General features: G+C 38.7%; 1 protein-coding gene across 3 annotated transcripts in view; it reads left to right on the top strand.

Annotated features, from left to right (window-relative positions):
• TSPAN12 (tetraspanin 12) overlaps nt 1–25,321 on the top strand; it is a 45,928-nt gene extending 20,607 nt beyond the window's left edge. For 2 of the 3 annotated variants that reach the window (XM_074901562.1, XM_074901564.1), the window contains exons 5-8: nt 9,662–9,736; nt 14,033–14,140; nt 16,905–17,048; nt 23,710–25,321. In XM_074901562.1, the coding sequence (XP_074757663.1) occupies nt 9,662–9,736; nt 14,033–14,140; nt 16,905–17,048; nt 23,710–24,015 (633 nt within the window). In that variant the 3' untranslated portion in view covers nt 24,016–25,321. The remainder of the gene's footprint in view (nt 1–9,661; nt 9,737–14,032; nt 14,141–16,904; nt 17,049–23,709) is intronic. The other variant, XM_074901565.1, reaches the window with a different exon arrangement.
• Nucleotides 25,322–25,562: the final 241 nt, after the last annotated feature.

Genomic DNA, 25,562 nt, shown 5'->3' with positions numbered 1-25,562 from the left:
CACTGTGCATGTACTTGAAAGACTTTCAGAGGCAAGTGCTTTGAAACAATGCCTAATTTCCTTAAGGAGGGGGAGCTTACAGTTGAGAAATACAAATTGCCTAGCCTTATGGGGTTATTGGGAGGCATTTAGAGATGAAGGGTGCTGCTTGCTGAACAGACCGCAAGCAAGAGCAGCTATGTATGGGCAGCATGGACGGAAGAGTGTTGGGGTAGAGGAGCATGACAGGAATTGAGCTGGTGGGAGTGTCCAGGTCTGCAAATGCTTGGCTTGAATCCAGATGTTTGCTGTGGTGACAGTGATGATCTGCTTCCTTCATCCCAGCGCTTAGCAGCTGCCTTGAACGCTCAGCCATGTTGTATCAGAGCAGAGACAGCATGTTACTCTCTGGTGCAGTTATCCAGCACCTCAGAGTGAACTGTCCAGCCGCTATTCAGGGAAATGCCTTTGACTTATGACAGAAAGGTTGGGCAGTGCGGTTATGATGCTGTGAATTGAAATGTTTGGGGTTTTTTTGTGTACAGCTGCAGTAGTGAAGAGCCACTTGCTCATCCTTTTGGAAAACAGTGCAGTGCTAAGTTAAAAGGTAAATATCTGTTGACAATAGTAATTTTATGGTTGCAGTATGTTTTCAGCACGAAACGTGCTGCCTGGACTTCTGTGTGATAGTTGTCACTGCATGCTATACTTTTAGGCTCAGATGATCAGGGTGACTACTTTGTCTATTCTTGGGGATGTGTGTCTTTAGTATTGGTTTTACTGGGTGTCGCCATGTCTGGCTCCATGATCCAAAACTTCTGGAGAAAGCCTTGTTCCTTTTATCTTCCTTGTTCCTGTTTTACCCATTCCCACTTGTTGCAGTGTTATTATATCTTGCTTCCTTCCTCCAAGTTCCTGAAAGTCATTGATACCCAGTGCAGTAGAAGAGACTGAAATGGCACCAGAGCTGAAAAGATCTGTGGAGTAATACTCCCTGGTGAACAGAGGAGGGAAGATAGAAAGGTTGGTGAAACGGAATGCTGAAAGTGGGAACCAGCAAGCTACTGAAATGACAGGGACTGATACGGGAGTAGGGTCAAAGGACTGGGGGTTTTTTGGCTGGAGAGCTGGGAGCAATAGCAGGATGGGAATGAGAGGTGCTACATCTTGACTGAGAAAAGAAGACAGAGAGCTGCTGAGATGATATGTGGTCTTGCTGCCATAGTGCTTTATTCCTCTGTCCTTCCCAGCTCCTTTTTTCTCACTGCTTGTTTACAAGCTTTTTTTCCTCTGCTGAAAGGAATAGGGAGTGGCAGAGTCCCTGAAAGCAAGGAAGGAGTAAATAAGTAAACAGAACCACAAAACCCAGCCAAACCTCCATGTCTTGTCTGAAACACAGACCAGCCTCATCAGTGGGGCATGCCTTGACACTGTGGTTCAACTGCATTCTTGTTGCCACAAACTGAGTGTGGAGTGGATGTCCTGTCAGGGAAATTAATCTCTCTTTCTTGCCCAATCTTGCCCTTTTGACTAATTAACCACAGAGGCACTTTACTTTGTATAAAACCGCTGCACAGGGGCTGCAGTTTGGGTTTTATATCTAAGAGCACTTCCTCACACAAAATGGTGAATGTTCAATGTTCAAAGCTGAGGCAGAGTTATTGTGTGTATCACCACCAAAATTGGTCTATTTTGAAAGGAAGAAGGATTTTCTTGACTAAAGAAGAATTTTTATGGTGTTTAATTTCCTTGGTAGAAAATAAAGAAGTAGTAGAGAGGTGAATGGAGCTGTGTTTTGAAAGTCTGTGCAGAACAGGAGACTAGTTTTTTAATATTAAATCCTATGAAATAAGGGGGGAAGAAGGGTGAAGGTAATATTGTAAGCTGTGAGGAAATTATGGTCTGATGTCTATCTTTACCTATGTCCTGTTCAGTACTTTACTATGACCTTGCAACGACACTTATTCCTTGGAGTTCATTGCTTGAGGTAATTGAACCTTGAGCAGATAAATCCTAATAACTGTCTGAAGTGTGCATTTGTTTATTTCCAAAGTATACCTGTTTCCTTATATAAGCAGAAGTTAACTGTTAAATTAAAAATTAAAACAGGTCATTAATATCTCACAGAAGAATTGAGGCTGTAAACACAGTTCTAATTATTCATAAATAATTTTGTTTAGTTTTTAAAGCAGAGGGGTCAATCAAAAGCACTTGGATGCATGCCTTAGAAAATTAAAATGTTCATAGCCATAAAATTTTTTTTTTTATTCAGAAAATTAGTTATGAAGGTTTTGGAAAAAGTGGCAACTATTGGACTTTACAAAGGTCAGAGGCTTTAAGACATTTTGATAAAGTTTTGTGATCTGGGAAACCAAATCTAAAATAATAGAGATATCTGATCATTTTGCTGTGGAATATATTTATTTTGAAGAAGTGGATGACATTCAGTAGCTGATGTTGTAAGTTAGTGGTTTCAGCCCATTTTCTTGTTGAGTTGTGACTGTATGTCTCAAATTTCTACGTTGTCAAGCAAGTAAACCAAATTTTAAATCAGAATGACAAATGAACTGTTAATCCCTTTGGGACAAGGCTGAGGGATCTGGGGAGGGTGGAAGGGGTGAGCAGACGAAAGTTTGTGCTGCTGGAGTGGATAAACAGAGGATTTCAGTTTTCCATGCAACTTGTCTGACTCCATTTAATAAGTGTTTGCTCCATTTAAAAAAGTAAAGATAGATTAGTCATTAAAATAACCTTGTTAGTTTGTAATCTGTAACAAAAATAAAGGCAACGGTATCTTATAATTTATTGAATGGGGAAGGACTTCTTACTAGGTTTTGCACAGAAAGAGTCTGGTTTTGGGTGTTGATCCTCCAGTGGTGGTGGTCATCTGAGGTTTCTCAGGGTGCAGACAGATGTCTGTATGGCTTGTGGCTCAGAACAAGGCTGATGCTCTCAGGCTATTAGCCATTGGGAACTGCTATGCATGACCCTTTTAAAATCTTCTGGCATTTGTTTTACATACCATATACTCCAGTCTTTTAGAGATTCCTGTAAGCTTTCATTCTGCAGCTGCCTTACCCTTAGAATTTCCTTCAGCCCGTGCCCTTCCCTACTAGAGCTTTCCTTGACTTGCTTACATATGGACCACATTGCCCAAGAAAGTGGTGTGAGTGCCAGATAGCAAGTCTGAGGAGGCTGAACTTGCTGATCAGCTACTCTTCATTTGCTCTGACATAAAGGTTGTGGTTTTTCTTAAGTATGAGAGGGGAAAAAAAAAAAAAGTTTTATATCTTCTGGGATAAAAGAAAGATGCTTGGGAGGAGAGTGGTAAAGCTTGAAAAAATATGTTTAAATGAAATACAGAGCACATGAATGATGATTCATTAATAAGTACACTTTCAGAGAAAGGCACACTTCCTCAAAAAGGAAAGGATTACTACAGTCCTGTCAACCACATTCTCCAAAAGCTGCAACACCTACTGTGCTCTCACTTTACTTCACCATGTTGCAACTTCTGACTCAAGTTGTTAGCCCATGTTTGCAATTACCCTTTGCTTTCATATACAGAATGCTCTCTTGCTTTCTCAATCTCTGGAAGTAGGCTTAAGTAGTCAGTATTTTGAGTATGTTATGTAATGGGATATATTTGTTTTCTAGGGATGTGTTCAGTAGCCTGTGAAGTCTTCCTCAGGTTTTCTAGGATGACAGTAGTTAACTAGGAAGCTGTCAGAACAGATGAAAGAGGGTCCTAATGCCAGTAACAGGGGTATCATGCAACATGCGAACCAAAAGGTCTGATGGGGGAAAAAGATTAATTAAGCCACTCTTGTGCCTTTCTAGTTCTGATGAAATTTGGGTTGCTGCAGAACCCTGTCTCAGTTCATGTTTTTAGGAGTTGCCTAGACTCATTTATAAATCATGCTTCCAAATCACACTTCCAAACTGCAACAAAATGATCATACCGTGTTTGGTACAACTAGGATCAAGAGAGCATGACTGGAGATGTGTTCAGGTCTTTGATTCTCCTTGTGCATGGGCTAACAGTCCACTGATTTTACAGGTTATAGTAGCTGAATGCAGATGAGGTGTTCTGTAGGTCATTTCCAAAAAATTACTGAACCTGTCTGTGGCAGAGCAAAAAACCCCGTGTGTTAATCACTTCAGGAATACACTTGGGCATGCACGGCTTTGTAGTACAGCTACCTTTACCTGCCTGGGCTGCTTGGCTCCAGAAGGCCATAGTGACTCATTGGTCACTAAGTACCCTAAGTCGTCAAATTTTAATGAGGGCTCCTGCTCTTAGCTTCATTTCTGGCATAATGCTTACACTAGAGTTTGGAAGGGCACCTTCAGAGGACAGTCGTGGTTTTTCTGTCTGTGCCAATGGGATTATCACTATGGCTCATAATAGGGCACTGGGTATTCCCACTGCCCTGCCTATTGCACTGAAGAAGACTACTGGATAGTAGAGTTTTAACTCTAGTTTTCCTTTGCTAAATTTAATTAGAATTTAATATTTCCACTGTCAAAAGATCTCTGAAAAATTCTCTGTTCTTGGAAATACTTTGGAGAAGGGCACTTAAAATGTGGTGGGAGGAGGAGCAAAATTTTTTACAAACTCTCTCCATGTACTGTGTTTTCTGAAGTCCCAGTTTTTCCAATGTCTGTCTAGTTGCCATGTTTGTAACAAAAATAGAAGGTTATTTTTCCCCTGTTCTTTCCACCTGTTGCCTAAAAAGCACAGAAAAATTGTATTAAGTGATTAATTGCAGGAATTGTGTGTCATATTCAAGATAAACAAAAAGTCTCTAGAACTACAGTAAGAGTTTTGTATTATATCTGTGCAAAACCTGTAAAACATTGTGCTTCGTGCTTTATATCCTTCCTTGCAGTTGCCCATGAGTGCAACAAAAATATCCTGTAGTCTGCAGGCTAGAAAGCCATGAGGGAGAGATTTTATGTTGAGAGGCACTTAATGTGTGTGCCATTCACCAATGCTCTCTGAACAGAAAGGGCATTGTTGGAACAAACAACTTTTAAACAAATGCAAAATATCTTTGATTTGGTAATAGTGATTTTGTTCTTGTATTTGCTGTTATTTTTGGTTTTATCTAAATGGTTGAGTTGATCAAGAAAGAAATGTGTTTGGTGGTGGTGGTCATTTGCTTAGTTTGTTAGAACAAACAGTATAGCAAAAAAAGGTCATAATTAAGATTAATTAATTTTGAGTTTCAGTTTTTAGCTTTAGAGGAAGAGATAGGAAGACATTTTGGGCATATGCCAGAGCGTATATATTTCATGTATGGAGCAGTGGCATATATGGAGCTAGTGCCTTCTTATAGGATGCCACTGTGGTGTGCAGGAATTCTGTTCAGACTAGCACTTTTGATCCTATTTAGACAGGCCATACAGATGTTTCCAAAAATAGTTCCAAATTATTTTGATTTTTTTAATGCATATTTGAAAATACTGTGCAGCTTTCTAGTGGCTCATCAGGTTCAGATAGCCTTTGTGCAGATAGCTATTAGAATTAGAAAGCCTGTTACTTCAGTGCTAGTACCCATTTTTGGTTTCTTTTTTCTGTCTTTGATTATTTTCTTGATGGTTACTTCTCTTCTGTGATGTCTGTCATCATCGTTGGATTTCCATTCAATATGTTCCACTATTCCACTGTCCCTTCTATCTTATATATTAGTTCTCTGTACAAGTGGACTTGTGGCTGTGTGACTTGCACAAGAGCAAGACCTCTCTGGAGACTGTTGTAATGGATGAGTATGATCTGGTAGTATCTCTGCAGTAGCAGGTAGTATTCATTGTGATGGGTTTCCATGCTGGTGATATGTGTGTGGTTCCTCCACTGGAGGTTTCAGGACAGGACGAGTGTGTCGTCTGTGGTAGGTTTTACACCTGAACCACTAGAAGAATATTCCAGCAGAACAGAGTCTGGTGATAACATAGGGAGTATTTTTAATATCTTTTCTTGTTCTGTCATCCCTCTGTCTTTACATCTTTCAGAAAGTGGTTTTCTTTCTTGTTGACTTTCTTGCACCAGAAAGGAGAAGCATTCTCCTGAACTCCACAGTCCCCAGTTCTTTCAACTGTCTTTGAGGACTGATGTGCTGGAAAAGTACAGTTGTTAAAGCCTCCGCAGGCTGTCAGTGCTGCAGCTCTGAGGATGGAGCTGCACACGTACCAATCCATTGCTGCAGAAAACACATCCAGGTGCTTCTGCAAGGTTCCAGGTATTAGAGGAGATGCTCTGATTGGAAAGCTACTGCCTTAATGAGCATCCGTCCGTCCTTCTGTCTGTCCTTCCTTCTGCTAGTTGACAACATCCATTTTACACTGTGGGGATGCTGAAGTTTAGGATCCTGGTCACATGCGTATCTATGACTTAATGAGGAGCAGTAAGTGTCTACTGCGTTATTTTTATATTTTTTAAATTGGAAAATATTATACATTGATGTGTTACTCTGAGTGTTTTCTGGAAGCATTTCAGTCATTCATCTCTCAAGGAAGCAACGTTTTATCTTTTTCACAACGTTGCTGGAGGAAATCCTTCATTGAAACTGGTTCTGCCAGGTTTACAACAGAATGAAGGCACCACTTCAATTCTCTGACAACTTTGCATAGACTAGGGAGAGAATTACTGTGATTAGCAATTGCCTAAAAGGTCTGCAGTTCTTGAAGTGATTCTGGCTTTGCATTAATTGCTTGTAGAATTTTTTTAATTTGAATTTTTTAAAATGATAAACTGTAGATATCTTTGCAAATCTGTTCACTCTCTTTTGTACCTTTCTCTATCCTACCATCTCCCTGCCAAAAAAAATCCCCCAAAACCCAGTAGAAAATACCTCAGCAATGACCAAGTATGCCCTGAGGGAGGCGTGCTGTAGAAGGTAGTATCTGTGACCTGCTAGCACAGTTTTCAGTGCAATGCACAATAGTGCTCCTCAGTGAGTTAATCTCCTTTAAAAAATGTAGCCACTCAGCTCGTAGGAAGAAATATTAAGACTTGGTTCAAAACCAAGTCCCTGTTTCTGGCAAAAAGCAGAGTGTGTAAATGCAGGAAGATGCATTTAAGCATTCAGACTGCTGTGGGAATTTAACTGGGGACAAGGAATAAGCATTGAAGCCAGTAATAATTTATGTATTTGGAAGATAGAAATTAGGGGTAATAAATTTAAATAATGGTTAGAGGGTGGCGCCCCCCCCCCCCCCCCCAATTATATGAGAATTATTTGTTTTGTAAACCATTACAGTTTCAGTACAGAGGTATAAATACTCCCTTTTAATAGCAGAGTGAAACTGAGGCTCCAGTGTGCCAGTTTTGTGAGCCTGCTGTTGCTCAGCTCCTAGCCTGTGCTTACATGTGTGTAAACTCTTTGTGTCTTTTCTTGTCTTTTGTTTTATGGACAGAAGATGTGCTTTCTCAGGACAAGAAGGCTTGGTTCTGCAGTGCCCTGATGTGTCCAGATGTCACTAGTCAGGAGTGCTCAATTCCTGGCAGATCCAGAAGTGGTTTATGAGTGAATCTGGATAAATAGTTTTCTGTCCTGGGCTATATTCAGTAACTGGAGAAAATCTTGGTTTTAGCTCTTCTGTCTCAACACAGACTTTTTTAACTATATCCTGACAAAAATGAGGAAGTTTCAAATGTTAAGGTTGGTGAATGAATGAATGAATGAAATCTTACAAGGAACTGCAAATTAAGAGTTTTCCGGAGAATGCCATATGTACACCTGATCAGTGAGTTTTGTGTAAGATTTGGGGATAGCAGGCAGTTCCAGGCTTGTTACTCAATTAGAGTATAAGATCACTGAAATTTCCTTTGACAGCTGAGAACTCAAATTCGCTTTTCACTGAAATGTTTAGTTGTTATCCCTCAAAAATGTCAGTATTAGCCATAATGTCCTTAAACATTTTTTTTTCTATGAATTAAAAGAGCTAAAGCATGTGGCATTCTCTCCTCCTTTCAAAATGAATATTTTGCAGAGTAGATTTGTTTTTTTAAGGAATCCTTTGCATAACTGCAGTGATAGTGATACATTGTCTGCAAGCTCATGAGCTTATTTTCTAGAGAAAGCATCATTGTTCTTACAAGGTAGGACTCAAGTTTTTTCCTCTTTTGGACCTTTGGAGGATGAATGTATTGCTTATTGAAGGCCTGTACTGGAGCTCTCTGTGTGCTTACAATGGTGATTTGTAAGGATATGTGATGTGTTATTCAACTATAATGACTATGAAGAAGCAGGGTAATGTGGTGGAGACTAGTAAAACAGGACCTCTTCTCTTTTAACACCATCTATATTGAACAGACCTTTGTAGGGGGAAGGTGTGAGTACAGATTTCTCTTGAAAATTCACATGAATATTTTACATGCACAATTTTAATTTGGCTGTTTGCGTCTACAAACCTAATTCAGGGAGTTAAATTTGATCAGCAAGTAGAAGTTAAGGCAAGACACCTTTCAGTAGCTACTAACATATCTGAATTCCTCAGTTCCAGACTGGATGAATGAAAAAGTGCTGTATAGGTGACTGTTAAATCCTAGCACTTGTGGATTTATATTCTCTGTTTTAAACAATACAGTTTATTGACCCTTTAATAGGAAAAAAAAATTCACTTACCCTGAGTACATATTTTGTCTGTTATACCTGTCCTAAATAGATTCCAGAATGAAATGACTAAATTAGAAACCTTTTGGCATGTATCCTACTAATGGAATTACATATTTATTCTGTTCTAGTCTATTTCATATTCTTTGATTTCCAAATAAAATCCATGAAGACTGTAACTTTAAATCTTGTTTACTGAGAACAGGGAGCTCAGTCCATTGACATGGAAGAAAGTTTAGAGTTGAGAGTGAATGGGACTATATTTCTGCTTTAAATAAAAGATAAATGGGGTAAGAGAATACCAGTTAAAGCAGTCTTAATTTCCATGCAGCTTTGTTCTGCAATTCAGAAAGGGTTTGTTGATGCTATTCAGAAGATAGTCCTGCTCTTTAATTGCAGCAACCAGTTTTTCTTAACCATCATTACCGAGACCTGTACAGCTTCTTCATTTATTCATGTGTTGTCTATTTTTAAATAGTTCAAGGATTAGGTCTTGTTAATAGCAAAGATACTTCAATCCATCGCAACAAATACTTGTACATCTGTGCCTGACCTGGGACATCTAAATCACCTTGAGAAGAATGTATCTTTCAAGAACCTTGTTTGTTTCCATCTTGTCAATTTTCTCTTTTTTATTTTTGTTTCTTTTTTCCCTCTTTTGGCTATTAGCATGATTTAGATATGTTGCTTAAATGAATAGAACTGATAAAAGAGGTTTTTTCCATGTTTGAGGTGAAAAAAAAATTTGTTCTCTCTGCAATTGTTTTACCATAATGTGTCATGATAGCCTTGTACTCTTGGGCAACAAGGAAATGAATTTATTTTCCCATTGTAATGTTCATATGCTTCATGTTGAGTTATTAAGGAATGTCACATGACTTAAACTTTTAGAGTTTGTTGCATGAATATTTCCTATTTTGATTACAAAAATGTATTTCAGATTCCATGTCTTCAGTCATGTGAAATGTTAATAATGTTTTGAGATGTCCTTTGTAATTGCTAAGTCTTTTTTTCAAAGTTAACCTGAATATCAGAAGTAGCTAAGACCATTCTGTTTTCTGCAGTACTTTGGAAGCTTGCTTGTAATATTCTGCGTTGAACTGGCCTGTGGTGTTTGGACGTATGAGCAGGAAATAACGGTGAGTCAGAAAAGGAGGCTGCATTTTTTCAACAGAAGAAAACAAAGATTTCCATTAGCTAGCTGTTTTCTAATTGCTGTAGTGTTTATCTTTGTTTATCATTCCGACAGTCTAATTTCAAGTGACTGGTTTTTGGTTTTTTTTAAACAGAGAATTTTCAGTTTGTCTGGAAGGTCCTATCTGGGTTTCTCCCCATCCCCTCTGTATTTAAGAGCCAAATCCTGCAGCCCCTGATTTAAGGACTTTTTGTTAGTTCTTGCTTAGGCAGATTCTCATTGAATGAAATCCATGGAAGTTTTGGGGATGAAGTATGAACTTCAGGCTTAAGATAAGTATTTTGAGAGAGGAGATGTGAGAATTTGAAGGGATTTTGCCCCCAAAGTTCTTAATGTTTTAAAGAGCTGTAGCTGAGTGTGCTGTGTTGTAAACAGTGTGTTCTTTCAATAGAGGACTTGCTGTCTGCTGAAATCTTCACACTCCTCCACAAGCTATAAATGCCAGTTTTAAGCAAAACATCTTAGCTATAAAACACTCTTCTGTACATTTGTTAAGAGATTTTGTCTAGTTTTTATAACTGTACCAACCTTTAATTTTCAAGCTGAAGACTAACTATCATGCAAGAAAATGGGTAAGTGTTGAGCAGAAATTAAACAGCAGTGTTACTCTGCTGGCTGCCTGTAGCCTCACATCTTGTAATCAGTCTGATACATTTTTATGACTAGAGGGACAAATATTTTCTCTGAGCTGCTAAGATATGGCCAACATACTGGTCTTTCCAGCAGTGAGTAGCAATTACGTTGCAGTAGGATGGGAAGGAGCCTTCTTGATATTTACACAGTACTGGGACCAAAGGATTTTCTGATAGATTTGAAGTCTGAAGTTACATGGCAGCACTTTGCATCAGCGTTCATTCTCTTGTGGTACAGATTCCAGCAGGGTGTTCTAAGATAACAGTGATTAAGGCTTATCCCTTTTCTTTAAATGTCAGCTTACATTGATGCATTTTAAAATTGGGAATGCAGACAAGAGGCATGCTTCATCCTATGGGCCCTCTGGGGGGGTTTTGCCAAGCATGACAGTTATAACTAACATCCATCTTTTCACAGAAACCTTGTCAGTGGAAACTTAAATAACATAGCCTTCAAAGCGCTGGTACATGTGTTCTTCAGCCTTCACTGTTCAGTTAGAGAACCTGAAGTTATGGTGTGTTTTAGTGTGATCCTCAAGATTTCAGTTACCTAGTATGCTACTGAAACCCAAACCTGGGACAGTTTGATAAAAACTGGCATAGCCTTGTCATATGTTAAGGCACTGGTGATGCTGCTTCCTTCCAGAATAAAACACACCTGTCCCTGCACATCTTTGCCAAAAGAAGCAATGCTGAGATCCATGTCTGCACCTTCTACAGTGGGTCACAGCAGAGCTAGATACTCCACACTCCTCTGGTTCTTCCTGTTTCTCCCAAGAGTTAAGAGTGTATGAACATGAGCATGCAAATAGAACAGAAAAAAACCCAACTCTTCAGCAACTGCTTTGCTTTTTTTGCCTCTTTTCTCCCTTTATATATTTTTTTATTTCTTACCCCCTGAAATACTGGGACTTTTTGTTTTCTCTTTCCATCCGAATTTCTCCTCTTATTCCCTTTGTCTTAACGCTGCTGCTCTTAGTGTGATGGGGTGGGCCAAACTCGGGTTTCATGCAGCTGAGACCTTTAGGGAATGTTGCAGTCTGGAAGAGCACAGATATTTTTCAGTGGTTCTTTGATACCTGTTCAAGTCATTTTCCTAGAGCATGCTTTCTCCAGTTCTACTTGATAAAGATAAGAAGACTCTGTCTTATAGCCATGATGTTATGTTGGTTTCTGTGTAGCATGAAATCACACGAGCCCCTGGTGGGTTTCAGGGAATTGGTTGGCATTAGTGTAGGTGGGTTGTGGGTGATTTTGTCAAAAATGTCACTGCGGCATAACCACCTCTGCTGATTCAATATGGGCTCTCCTTGGCGTGTGGACAAGTTTCTCTCAGAGCCCTTGTATAAACAGTTTTCCTTCCAGCTCATGATAGCTCTGTGTGGAGTGTGCCTCATGACTAATTTATTCCACCTGCAAGATTGAAAAGCCAGTGTGGATTCTTGGCTTACTTTAACATTGGTCAAGCCTTGATACTCATTAGAAAAATAAAAATGAGTAAGCAGATCTCAACGGCAAACCAAGCTTTACAGAAATTATGCTAAAATCAAACCATCATCTCTAGCTTTTGTTTGTCTACACACTATGGAAAAGTGTTGGTGTATAGTCAAATGATGCAACTCAAGATCATGTATTATTGTGCACTACTGTGCATGAGATGACGGGAAGCTATTAAATAGATATATATTGACGTCCTTAGTGTGACATGTTGGCATTCTCGGAGCAGTCATGCATACAGATTCCGATATCCCTCCATAGTTCCAGGATTCAAATTGCCTTCTTACAGTGGGGTTTAGTTTGTTTTGACTTGCTTTTAATTTCCTTTTACTTCTTGATTTTTTTTCCCCCTGCTTTCCATTGTTTTCATAAAGAAGTTGGACGCCTTGTGTTACGTGTGTAACCTTGGACTGTATTCAACTCAAATAAGATAATAAAAAAACAGTCTAGCAAATATGAGCTTAATTGCAGCGATATCAAATATTATCCAAAGAAAGCAGAATGCTAACTTCCAATGCAGTGGAAAGAGAAATGCATTGAGTACAAAACCAAACTACTTTATTATAGTGACCAGTGTAATTGTGGTAGAAATATTATGTGATACTGTTTTTAAGTGATTTTAGTATTCTACTGCTAACATAAAAAATATGAGGACAACTGTGAGTTCAATGCTTTATAGCTTAAGAAATAAAAATTTCTGCTAACTGAAATGTGCATGAAATTTCTGGGATATTATTAATATATTCATATTCATGATATTTGAGCTTTACCAGAGTGTCAAAAATGTAGTATAATTTAGCAGCAGTAATGAAACATTATCAAATGTTCTTAATTGGATTATGGGGTCAGTCAGGCAGAGATTGTCCGTATATTCTTGTAGAGCATCTAGCATAACAAAGACCAGGCTCCTTGGGAAGTATCTTGATAATATTTTTCTTAGATAACATTTATTGCTATTGGCAGAGTGCTCTTAGTGTTCGCTCCAAATTGAACAGGATAGCTAAGTCACAGCGTCTAGAGGAGATGGGCTTCCCCACCCTCCAAATGAAAGCTGATACTGCAATTGTGATTTCTGTCACCGTGACTATTAAAGCTATTGGGAACAAGGCAAAACTCAGCATGAATGGTATATGTGCCTAGAAGGGCAACTGCAAAGTCTTCAGTTCCTTATTTTAGTTTGGCACACTGAATTTTGTAATGCTGAATGGAAGTTAGTTTTCTATCTTAACTGTATTGTATGCCAGGTGCCACAGCACTTGCTTCTATTGGTTTTAACGAATTACTAATGGAGAGTCATAGTCTGACAGTGTAGAGCACTGATACCTCACTTCTGAGTAGTCAAATTTACTTTGAGAATCCTCCTTTCAGAAGAAAAGATTACAAGGCCATGTGTGTATGTGAAGAAAAAAAGTTCATAGGGCCTCATTGTCTATGCTTCCTTGTTACTGTTCTTGAGCAAGATACTGAAATCTAGTACATTCAGGATACCTGTGTGCAGGACTCAAGACAAAGCCAGAAAGCCACTGAAAAGACTCTCAGGGTACAATTAGTTAATTTTATATATTTAGAAGTTAGATGTTTAGATCTAAGTTTGTCACTTTAGACAGTGAAGTGGATTTGAGACTTCAAGGGAATGATTAATCTGCTCTGTTTGAAATATTTATCTTGAGATGAGTTGCACCATATGGCTGCCTGTTTCCTTCAGTTGAATAAGACGACACCAGGGAGACACCTTAACTGGGGCAGACAGATGCCATCCATGATGGCTTGGATGGGCTTTGGTTCAAGTTTTATACCACGTAAAAAAAATCTGGTAATGATGTAATCAAATTGTGCCCAACTATCTCTGCATCTCTCCAAAATACAGCTCCTTTTCCAGTGTACATTAATTTGTAAGCAAATGATACAAATAACTTTTCTTTTTATTATTTTAATACAGGCTTGTAAAGCTTTAATATAATAAAATTTGAAGCACTTGTTTTCCTGGTTTGTTTGCATACAAAGTTATTTTGGTCATTGCACTGGAAAGATCTCAGAATAGATGGAAGTTCTGGGTTTGGAGCCACAAGCCAACTGATGTGTTGTGTGAATCATTTTTTTTCGTTCTCCAGGTTCCAGTGCAGTGGTCTGATATGATCACACTGAAAGCCAGAATGACCAATTATGGCCTACCGAGGTACCAGTGGTTGACTCATGCTTGGAATTTCTTCCAGAGGGAGGTAAGAAGACAGTTAATTCATGTGCTGAAGTAATACATGTTATTTATCTCGTAAAGAAAAAGTTTTCGTTTTAAGTGAATAGGTAAATAAATGCAAGTTCATTCATGTGAAACCCCGTGTAGTGGTGATATCTTTTAACATCACATGGTACCCACCTTTTGAGCTTTTGTAGGCCCTAGACACTAAAACACAAAAAAAAGGAATGTTACTAAAATAAGTTAAATTGCTACACTGTCATCTTTGCCAGTAAGGTTATTATAACACTTCATAATGTGAGATATATATATATATATATATATGAAAAATTAAAAATCTGCAGGTAAAGTAAAATGAACATTTCTATATTAAACTCTGCTCCTTTTCCTGTAGGCTCTGTTCATTCCTTTCATGGAGCTGTCATGGTTAACATATGTGTTTAGCTGGAAATGAGTGGGAAAGGATTTCCAAAAAGATGCCAAGGCTGTCTCTTTGGCTGAGGTTTGAGAAAGTGAGAGGGATTTTATTTCCTTTTGACTGAGGTGGCAGGAAACAAAACCAAAAAGCTTCCTTGTGTATTCACAGTTTTGCCCTCTAGCCTACTAAAATTCACAACTGTTTTTAAAGAATGAAGTATTATGTTATGAAAGTATGAAATTGCCAAAGGTAAAACCCATTAACTCCAAATATAACTCATGTGCTGGAAGAGAACTCTTTAAGTGCCTGTCATTGTGTTGACCTTGTTGAAACATTGAAATCTCTCATTGTTGCACAGATTTCCTGTTTATTTAAACATTTCCTGGCAGCAATTGGTCAGTCTGTATTTATACTGAACCCTGACAGAAACAGTGAGGACTGCATGAGGCTAAACATTCCCCCACCCTCCCCAGTCCCCTGCCCTGGCTATGCAAGTGCTCTGTGAAACAGTAATTCTACATACACAGGTAGAGTGTTTGCATTTGTTCTGTACCCGAGATAATCAAATGGTCTCTATTTCCTAGAACAGAACTGATACTGTATCTTGGTTTAGACATACAGGTTAATTAAATTAAAAGCTGCCTCATATCCTCCTGGTTGTTTCAGTGTCATCATAACGTCTGGTTTTAATATGAATATTATTAAAAAAGGTTCAACTATGCCTTAACTCTTCCAGGGGAGAAGCAGTTCCTTTCCAAAGTTAGATTTCTAAATTCCTTCTTTGACCAGAGGAAATATTTGGGGAAAGTTTGGTGGACTTTCATTTTATTCCATCTACTCATGACTCAGGTGGTGGATGCATGAGCCTGGTATGTGCTTTATGCCTGAATGAACACTATGTTTGGGACCCTTCTTCAATCAGCATTACAGGGTTTTTTTCCTAGAGAAAAAATTTGTAATTACAATTTTGTTTCCAGAGAATCAGTCCTGATTACCTTTGTGCTCGCTCTTCTCTATCTTTTAACTTCCAAGAGAAATGTATTTTTCCCCACTAATACCAGAGTTGTGACTATGCTAAGGAAGATGGTGTGGGTCAGTTGGGGTTAGGAAGGAAGAAGTGGGCAGGGGAAAGAAAAGGTTTGAGAGTAAGAAAAGGATGTTTAATGAGGTGATCTTTGCAGTTACAATGAGCCAAGGTCTGAGCTTTTCTTAGAAAGTCCTGCATTGGGTGGATTTTGGCTAATGAACTGATAAAAACAGACGTTAAAGCTGTGGTGAAAAAGGAATAGGTGAGATTTGTAAGAAACCTGGTGAAGTCAAGGCACAGTGTGTGCCAACATGGGGTCTGGGCGCTGATGTTGATTGTGACTGAGGAGTGGTGTGGTATACAGGACTCTGGTGCTGAAGTGGGTCGGGGGGAGCAAATGTTCCCAAGCCCATGGGTCAAAGGAACCAGATGATGACTTACAAACACTCAGACTGGTACTGATGAACATCCAGACAGAGAAAAAGCAGCATATTGTTCCTACAGCAAGGCTTTTTTTGTTCATACCAAGTCCCCATCCAATGTCGAAGAAAATCTAATGTAGCTGCTTCAGCCCTTTTTTATGTGAAAGCAGCTAGGAATGTGGTAGGCTGGTCATTTGGCTTTAAATCTCTTGGTGTGCTTTGCAGAGGAGAAGACAGGCTGTTAGTCTTGGTGATTTTTATAGCCAATTATGGCTCATCTGCTTTGCAGCCAGACTTCCTACTTTTATGGCTGGTTCTGTTGCAGTGTTTATTTTACTGTGATACTTCTTCCTTACATTTTCATTTTTCCTTTCAGCATTTGTAATTTCTATACTTTTTTGCTCACTTTTAAATTTTTTTTTCTTTTGTATTCAGATAAAGCTATGTTTTTTCTCATCTGGTTTTCAACAGATGTGTCCATAGTTGTAGCCTTACAGGAATGAATAGTCCTCACTAGTAAGACCTTAATCATCTTTTCCTACAACTTCCTTCAGCTACACATATACTTGTTCATTAGTCACCCTTTTGACATGAAACTATCATGTGTTAGTTCCTTGTAGTAAGGATAGCAGAATTACAGGGTAGGACAATTTCTGTGAAGCATCCTTTGAGGGAGCAGTTGAAATGTAAAGCACAGAGCCATATCATCAGCGGTTTCTGAGATTGCTCACTACACTACATTTTCACATTGCTTTTATGTCAAAGTACAGCAAAAGAAGATGTGGAAGCTCTTATGGATGATTTTAGTCCTACTTAAATATTTTTAAAGTTGCTAATAGGAATTTATTTAGGTTATTTATGACCTACTTTTATGAAGAAGTATCATCAGTATTGCTGATCTTGGCTAATCCTTCCTTTACAGTTTAAATGTTGTGGGGTGGTGTACTTCACAGACTGGCTGGAAATGACAGAGATGGACTGGCCACCTGACTCCTGTTGTGTCAGAGAGTTCCCAGGATGCTCTAAGCAGGCACATCATGAGGATCTCAGTGACCTTTATCAGGAGGTAAGAGGAAAAATGTGGGTATTTCAGAAAGCTTTGTACATTCTTCCTGATCCAGTCATTTTGCAAACTCATCACGTGCAGTGCAGCAGAAAGGTTTGTAGAGTAATTGTGTTTGTGGAAAGTGTTTCTTATGTTTATTTAGGTTTATTATTAATGCTGAAGTCAGGGAGAGGGAGGGAGGGAGGAAGAAAAAAAGTACCCCCACCCACCATTACCTGGAAGTGAGATAAGTTAGTAGCAATGCATAAGTTAACATCGGAGATGTGCTTAAACAGTGAGGTATTTGTTTTATTTTGTTTAGGTTGGAGTTGAAATTTGCTCCAGTCAGAAAATAAAAACTTAGTTTTGGTGTAATGTCCAGTCTTTGGCTTGTCAAACTAAGAGAAATTCTATTTACCCTGTGCTAACAAGGACTCTAGTGGTATGTACAGTGAAGGATGCTTTTGAGAAGTTCTTTGGAACATGAGAGCTCTCTTGTTAGCAAGGCTCATGCAGGGAGGCAGGTAATTCAGTTGCTCCACTGTTAGCATGCATAGAAACTTTGTGTTAAAGTGCTTGTTACAGTATGATGATTATTTTAAAAGATTTAAAAAAAAAAAAAAAAAAAAAAAAAAAGCCTTAAAACCAGGAGAGGACAGGACCTATTTGAACTCAAAGTGCATAAGGGAAGCAATCATGGTAGCAAGTCATTACTGTTCTTAGGGTGAAAATTATAAAACCAGTTATGTTCTCTATTAGAAGTCCACTATTCTCGTAAAAATGTTGTCTAAAGTCACCTTTGTCTGGAGATTGCTTTGCGACCTAACTTTTTTTTTAATGCTAACAAACCTCTGAAGACTTTTAATTGTGCATTCAGTAATACCAGAATGACAAACAGTCCAGGTAGTCCAGTAGTCACAAAAAGCATATCTCAAGTAGTTATGAGGATCTGAGAAGAGCTGCATTCTTCATTTGCCAGTTTTAACAGTGATATAGGGTGTTATAGCAAGAAGGATAGGTCTGAGAAGCATGCTTTCAAATGCTGCAGTATGTCTTCAGTGGACAGCACAACTCTGCATTATGGAAGAGCACCCAAAGAACCATTTTTTGTCTCGTCCCAGTCTCTTAGCACTGTTCAAGACTCTTTTCCTTCAAGAATCTATTATGGGGCTCTTGTTCAGGAGCTAAGGAGAGATACCTCAGAAGCAGGGGAGGTTCACTATGTAAACAAGTCAAGATGAATATTAGTTGTTGCCAGGAAACAATTAAGTTTAGGGGAAATGGCTTCACTGATGAGGGGTTATTTGCTGGATATGTGTGGAATTGATTCTATGAGCAGAAATCATATAATCTGTTCTGGACTTTCAGACATCCATCCTAGGCCTCATGTGCTACCACTAGGAAGAGAGAGGGCAGAGCTGCCAAAAGGCAGGTTCCTCAGAAGGCCAGTCTGTGCTAGGGAACCTTAAAGACAGTGACAGAGGCTGTTTTCTTTCCACCAGCTACTTGTAAAGCCTCTCCTGCCTTATGGCAGGGCTTGCAGCACAGACAGCACTGGTTATGCTTTGGAAGCATCAGTCTCTGAATGGGAAAGCCATTCAGGCTTCTCCTGGGGCCTGCCAGTCTCCTACATGTTCTTGAAGAAAGGCGAAGTTGCTCCCTTGCAATAATGGTCACTTTTTGTAATACTGCTGCCAATGTTGATTCCATACAGAGCAACTGTCATAGAAAGCCTTCAAGGAGTGTAAGTGTATGGAAGCTGCAGAATACTTCATAGAATCACAGAATCATCTAGGCTGGAAAAGACCTTGAAGATCGTCTCGTCCAACCATTAACTGAACATTGACAGTTCCCAACTACACCATATCCCTCAGCGCTATGTCAACCCGACTCTTAAACACCTCCAGGGATGGGGACTCCACCACCTCCCGGGACAGCCCATTCAATGCTTAACAACCCATTCTGTAAAGAAATGCTTCTTAATATCCAGTTTAAACCTTCCCTGGCACAACTTGAGGCCATTCCCTCTTGTCCTATTGCTTGTTACTTGGTTAAAGAGACTCATCCCCAGCTCTCTGCAGCCTCCTTTCAGGTAGCTGTAGAGGGCGATGAGGTCTCCCCTCAGCCTCCTCTTCTCCAGACTAAACACCCCCAGTTCCCTCAGCCGCTCCCCGTACGACCTGTGCTCCAGACCCTGCACCAGCTTCGTTGCCCTTCTCTGGACACGCTCGAGTCATTCAATGTCCTTTTTGTCGTGAGGGGCCCAAAACTGAACACAGGAATCGAGGGGCGGCCTCCCCAGTGCCGAGTCCAGGGGTCAGATCCCTTCCCTGTCCCTGCTGGCCACGCTATTGCTGACACAGGCCAGGATGCCATTGGCCTTCTTGGCCCCCTGGGCACACTGCTGGCTCCTGTTCAGCCGGCTGTCAATCAACACCCCCAGGTCCCTCTCTGACTGGCAGCTCTCCAGCCACTCCTCCCCAAGCCTGTAGCGCTGCTGGGGGCTGTTGTGGCTGAAGTGCAGCCCCCCGGCATTTGGCCTTGTTTGTCCTGAGAATCCTTCCTGCTTATGTAAGCAGTGTTACTCAGTGAGAAACTAATTTTTGAGCTCAGGAAGCTCGAAAAGTTCTGAGAAAGAGTACTAGTCACTGGAGTGCCTTGTTGACACTGCAAGGTTTTCTCATCTCTTCCGCTAACATTTCATTTCCACAACCATATTCCGGGAAAGTGGTTTTTTGCACACTTCACGTGTTCAGGTTCTTTTGGTTCTACTTGAAGAAAATTAATAACCAAATATGATGATGATGTAGAACATAAGGGCTCTGTTAAGACCCACTTGATAAAAAGGATAGCTGCCTGGCTTTTTTCCTAAAAGATAACTGGTTCTTCCCCTACTGTACTCCAGAGTATTTTGGATGGGTTCAGCTCTTAACAGAAAAATTATTTTTGGTTCTGTAGTGCTGAATCCATTCCAAAAAGGGACAGGCTATGTTCTGTTCCACCAGCCACAAAAATACTCCATTGCTCTTTGAGATATGTACAATATTTGGTTGGCAAAGCATTTTTTTCTTCAATGGTGCTTGCCTGTCAGTTGTTTCTCAGGCTCATACAGTATACTTGCTAATATGTTTATCAATATAATGCAAAACCAGCTTACACTTGCAAGGCTAATCTGCTTGACTTGTACTTTGGAGAACTGAAGGAGAAAAGCTTTTTTAAAAAGTGATTCAAAACAAACTTGCATAGTCTGGTGGCTTGATAGGGAGCCTGATGAGATTAGTCTCGCTAGCCTGAAATTGGCTTATGTGAATACTTTGCAAGTCCATTCTGGTACTTCAGAAAAACTCTTTGTAGTACTTCAGAAAACTGAAGTTTGGTTTGGCTGGGATTGATAAAATTGTTTTATTGTAGTTGTGCTGTGATTTTCTGCTGGCATCTCAGAGCTTTCTGTAGTCTAAATTGGAATCCTTCACAATACAATTTTTGTAGAAAGAAAGGTGGCTTACTTATAGTTCTGCTTGAGAGTATTTTTGGCAGAATCATGTTTCCCCTGCTGGATTTTAAAAGCTATTTTCCAAATGTGTTAGTCTTCTTGGATTGCTTTTATTGTGACAGGCTTCAGCTTTGGTGCAGTTCTGGAACAGACTAACCTTAGAAGGAGTGTGGTTGTGAGAGAAGTGTGTCAGATGTCAATGTGGCCTTGAAGTTTGTTGTGGTCTGAGGACAGTGGAGCTCTGCCCAACTTGTGATTGGGAATTGTAGCCTAGATAAAATGATTGGTGGGAGTTGATATCTTAAAAAAAAAAAAAAAAAAAAAAGGTGAGTTCAGTATTTTTTTCTTTTGTTTTCTAGCATAATTTTGAGTATAGTGAAAATTTGAGTATACGACAGATCTGTTGAATATGCTGATGGTTTCTCTTTTCCACTCTGAGAAGTGCCTCATTTAAGATCTGTTCCTTATTCTATAATGTTGTAGTAAATCAGAAATACAGGCTTTGTTTCCATTTTAAGACTGAAAATATAAAATAGCCTTTGTAATAAATATGAATCAGGCCTTTAATGCATAGCTCTGTAGGAGTTTGAAGCTAATTCTTCTGAATGATTACTGCAAAGTTTTATACTATTTTTGAGTTGTCAACAAGAGCTCCCTGTTTAGTGACAAACTTTTACTTTAGCTGAGGAAAGTATATTTATGTACTCTTTAATTGCAGGCTACCAACTATGAATGTGTCATATAAGCAGAAATAAAATGCATGAATATGAGGATAACGGGGGTGGCTGGATATTTCTCGATTTTTGAAACTGATTTTGAGCATGTATTAGAGCAGAACTGTAAGAACATCATTAAATGAAGGGAGGCAGTCTATCTAGATTGGGCATAATTTGTCTCAGTTATGTGTCTGTACTGCAGGAGATGTAGGCATTAATGTTATTGCTTTCTGTTAATAGATGTTTCCTCTAGGCAACGAATGAACTGAATTTGAATACTGCTGTGGTTAAGCATTTTTAAATTGTGACCAGCATGTACCTTCATCCCTTAAAGTTATAAAAAGTATTAAAATGCAGCCAGTTTCTCTGTAATTAAAAACAAATTTGGGAAGTAGTATAATTACAACACTGTCTTCTATGAAGACAGACACCAGTGTGAAAAATTTTGTTCCTCACTGAGTTAAATTACACTGCTTTTGCTACAGTGTTTTTTTCTTTTCAAGTTTCAAAGAATCCACATTTACACCTTGTTTTGTGTCTAAACTATGTTAATATTTAGAAAATGACACAGTAAAATGATGAACAGAGCAAAGACATTGAAATCCTTTAACTTTAGTACAATTATCATTTAGTACATTAATTTTATTTATATCCTAAATGAAAATCTGTTGACTGCAGTGTGAGTTTTGTGTGTGAGGCAAAAATCTGGCCTTTTATCAAATAGATTCAGGGCTGTAACATTTGAAATAGTTGCCTTTGGGGAATTTCAGTTTGATTGAAAAGTTTTATTTATCATGTCCTCTCTTCAGACTCTGTCACTTTAATCAATTGTTTTCTTTTTGTAGAAAAGCTGTAAGAGATACATAGTAAGAATATAAACACAAAAATGACATTTTGATGACAGTGCCCATTTTGATGGGTTCCTGACGTCGTCTTCGGGGACCAATGCTTATGGTACTCGTGATGTTATCCCATCCAGTTTGTTACTCTGAATTTTCCCTTGGTGGCTGTGTTCCTTTGATTTTTTGTGCTGTGAAGCCCTGCAAGGTTTAGAATAGAGAATAAACATTGGCTGGAGTAGCTAAGGGCCTGCTCTTCAAGATTTTATCATTTCTAAGACTGGGCATCACCTTTCCTGAGCAAAAGCTTTGTAGCTTGTGTTTGCACTTGTTATCCAGTAGTTCCTAGAGCCGGTGTCTCTTTGTGGATCCTTGATTCCTTACAAGGGCTTGGGAGCTTTCCTGAAGCCTTGTACAGTAATTAGTTGTCCATGTAAGCAAATTGTGGAGCATGCATTGATGATTTGGAAAGAGCTAAGTTTCCATTTCTGGGAAGCATCCTCTTGTGATGTTTTAACATAGTTTTCATCAGATTTTTTCTGTGTAAATAGCAAGTATTATTACTCTGTAAATAAGTGCAGAGGTGGTGTATGTGACCATCTTCATAGTACAGCATGTGGATGTTCAGCTCTTTGGATCAGGGTCTAGCTGCCTGCCTAGGTTTGTGCAGAGCCTGATGCAAGGCAGGTTGTTAGAGCTACTCGCTCAGCACAAGATGTGAGGCAAAACTGGCTCTTGGTATAGTAACTGTCACAATATTTTTCAAGGAAGTTTCTACATTCAGACCAGAAATTATGCAAGTTAATTTTAAAATGTAGTCTATGGATAGGAGACATATGCGGAGCGTAACTATCATAACTGGATATTTTGCAATGAGGAGATGCTTCTAGTTCAAGAATAAAAAGGAGCTATGCCACATATATGAAGTATAATTACCACTAAATACTAAGGAAAGTCTGTTTGTACCCACTGCATTCTGGAATTTGTCAGAAGTCCTCCATTAAAGGTTTTCTGTTTGATGCTCCTTACTCAGATGGCATCTGGAATGTAATGATTTTTCTACTCCCTGGGGTCTTTATGTGGAACTAATAAACTGGCATACAGTGAGTCCAGATAAAACACTAAAAGAGAAAAGGTAGGAAGAAACAGTGAGGTTATGCAGGTCTGTAGATCTTTCCTAGAATATTCTTTTAGCTTCAGATGGTGATATTTTGTAGAAAAAGTATAGAGTTTAAAAAAATTGACAGCCTTGAAGATCTGCAATATAAGTAGAGAAGAAAGATGATTAAGAGGACTTAATGGCTTTTAAACCTTCACTAAACCAGCTGAGTTTCTTTAAAAATCAGTGATAGTTGATATGAACTCAGATCAACTTTGATTTCTGAATTTGAAGAGTAGCACAGATCTCTTGGAGCTTGTAACATGCAGGAGACTCTTAGTGTAGGTGAAAACTTAAAGATGGCATTATGGAGGAGATTAAAAAGCAGGCAAAATAATTTTCGAAGTATTCTTTGAAAGAGGTGAGAAATTTTGGGGAGCCGGAAAAGCCAGCACTAGGTAGGATAAGCTAAACCTTGGAAATTGCAAGCCAAATAATATTGACTAATTTTTTTTAATCTATTTTTGTTTCATAGGGATGCGGTAAAAAAATGTACACTTTTTTGAGGGGGACAAAGCAATTGCAAGTGCTGAGATTTCTAGGAATCTCTATTGGAGTAACGCAGATCCTGGCTATGATCCTCACTATTACTTTGCTGTGGGCTCTGTACTACGACAGAAGGGATCCCGGGGCAGATCAGATCATGGCCCTGAAGAGTGATACCTCACAGCAGCTGTCATGTCATTCTGTGGAGCTACTAAAACCAAGCCTGACAAGGATCTTTGAACATACATCCATGGCAAACAGCTTTAATACACACTTTGAAATGGAAGAGCTATAGGTGATGCGATGAATCTGAGAAGTCACTAAGGATTTTTACCGGGTTTTGTTGTTTTTGTTCTGTTCCATCAAGTATGCCAAGTATACCAGTCTTCGTATGCTTCAGAAAGCAGTGAATGAATGGACGTGAAGGAGGCCAGCATAGAAAAAATAATAACCCTGTCAGTCTCTTAGTCATGGCCTCAGCCATGAAACAGAGTTGGTTTTGTTTGGTTGATTTTTTTATTTTTTTTTTCTTTTTAAAGGCACTTGTTCACTGGGCACAGTAATAATTAATTTATTGTCACAAGCTGTGTGATGTGTAAAATACTGATTCATTCACAGGTAGGCAGACAACCTCTAAGGAAGCATCACAGGAAAAGAAGAAAAATACTCATCTTCTGAAGAAACGACTCTGCTTTGGACAAACAAAATGTGACTTCAGTTGAAAGTGACTTTTACATTTTTAATAAGCCATTTTGCAAATGTCTTAATCAGGGATCTATGTATATATAATTGTGTGGGTTTGTGTGCATGGAAAGCAGAACTACAATTCAAGTCAATACTTGGATTTAAAAATTTGCAAGTTGTGTAAAAAGAGCAAGATTTTTCTTTTTTGCTAACAAAACCTTTATCTTAGCTGTTATTGTTAAAGATGTTCTAAAACTATTTTTATCTAACATAACTGTTTAATTTTTAATTTTAAATATATTAAACAGGGATTGAAAACAAAACTATAACTCTGGACAATAGTTTTAAGTCTTTTTGAGTAATTCTGGAGAATTCTTGTTTGAAACAGTTTGTTCTATGGACTATTTCTTAGTGAAAAGAAAAAAAACTTTAAACATTCTTTCCAAAATGGGAATCAATATGGGATTAGCACATTTTTATAGATATATCTTTTCTCCTGTCTGTGATTCCCCCAAAGGTAGAAACAAAAGACTACAAGGAAAATGCTTACAGTTCTGGATGCTGTGGCAATAATTGTAAAAATACATAAGGAGAAATTATACTTTAGTGACTTCTTCATTAAGAGGTCTCTAGTGGCTTAAAATGCCAACTGGAAACAGCGTTAAAATGTATTTATTGAGGTGGGGAAAGTGCATTTTACTGTATTTTTATGAACAATGTTTATTTCATAGGATTATTTTTACAATTGGCCACGCTCCTGAAATATATATTTGTTCCACCGAGTTACAGTAGTTTGTGGCATTGTGGCAAATGGGTTTTTACGTAATATTACATTTTAAAAAAATTTCCTTTGTTTTGGAATTTGTAAAAGAAAAAAAAAAAAGGCAAGGTGTGATTTGGTAGACAATAAAATTACTTTTGTCTTAAATTCCATAATGACTGTTTTATTTTGAAGTCCTGGAGCGTGAATGCTTTGGGTGGGAGTTGTGAGGGTCCTCCTGCTAGTGAGAGTTAATTTGATGGGTCTTTACCTATTCTACTTATTCTTTTGTGGAGAAACTGCATTGTGAATTTCATTTTCTTTTTTTATAGCTTCTGAGAAAGCTTCTTAAAGGCTCATGAAATTAAGCTCTTCAGTTGTGTGGGCTGTTTGTTTTT

The sequence above is a fragment of the Athene noctua genome, chromosome 3 (assembly GCF_965140245.1).
Source record: "Athene noctua chromosome 3, bAthNoc1.hap1.1, whole genome shotgun sequence".
In the NCBI taxonomy this organism is placed as follows: domain Eukaryota; kingdom Metazoa; phylum Chordata; class Aves; order Strigiformes; family Strigidae; genus Athene; species Athene noctua.
Note: the sequence above shows the minus strand (reverse complement) of the source record. Positions and strands in the feature narration are given on the sequence as shown.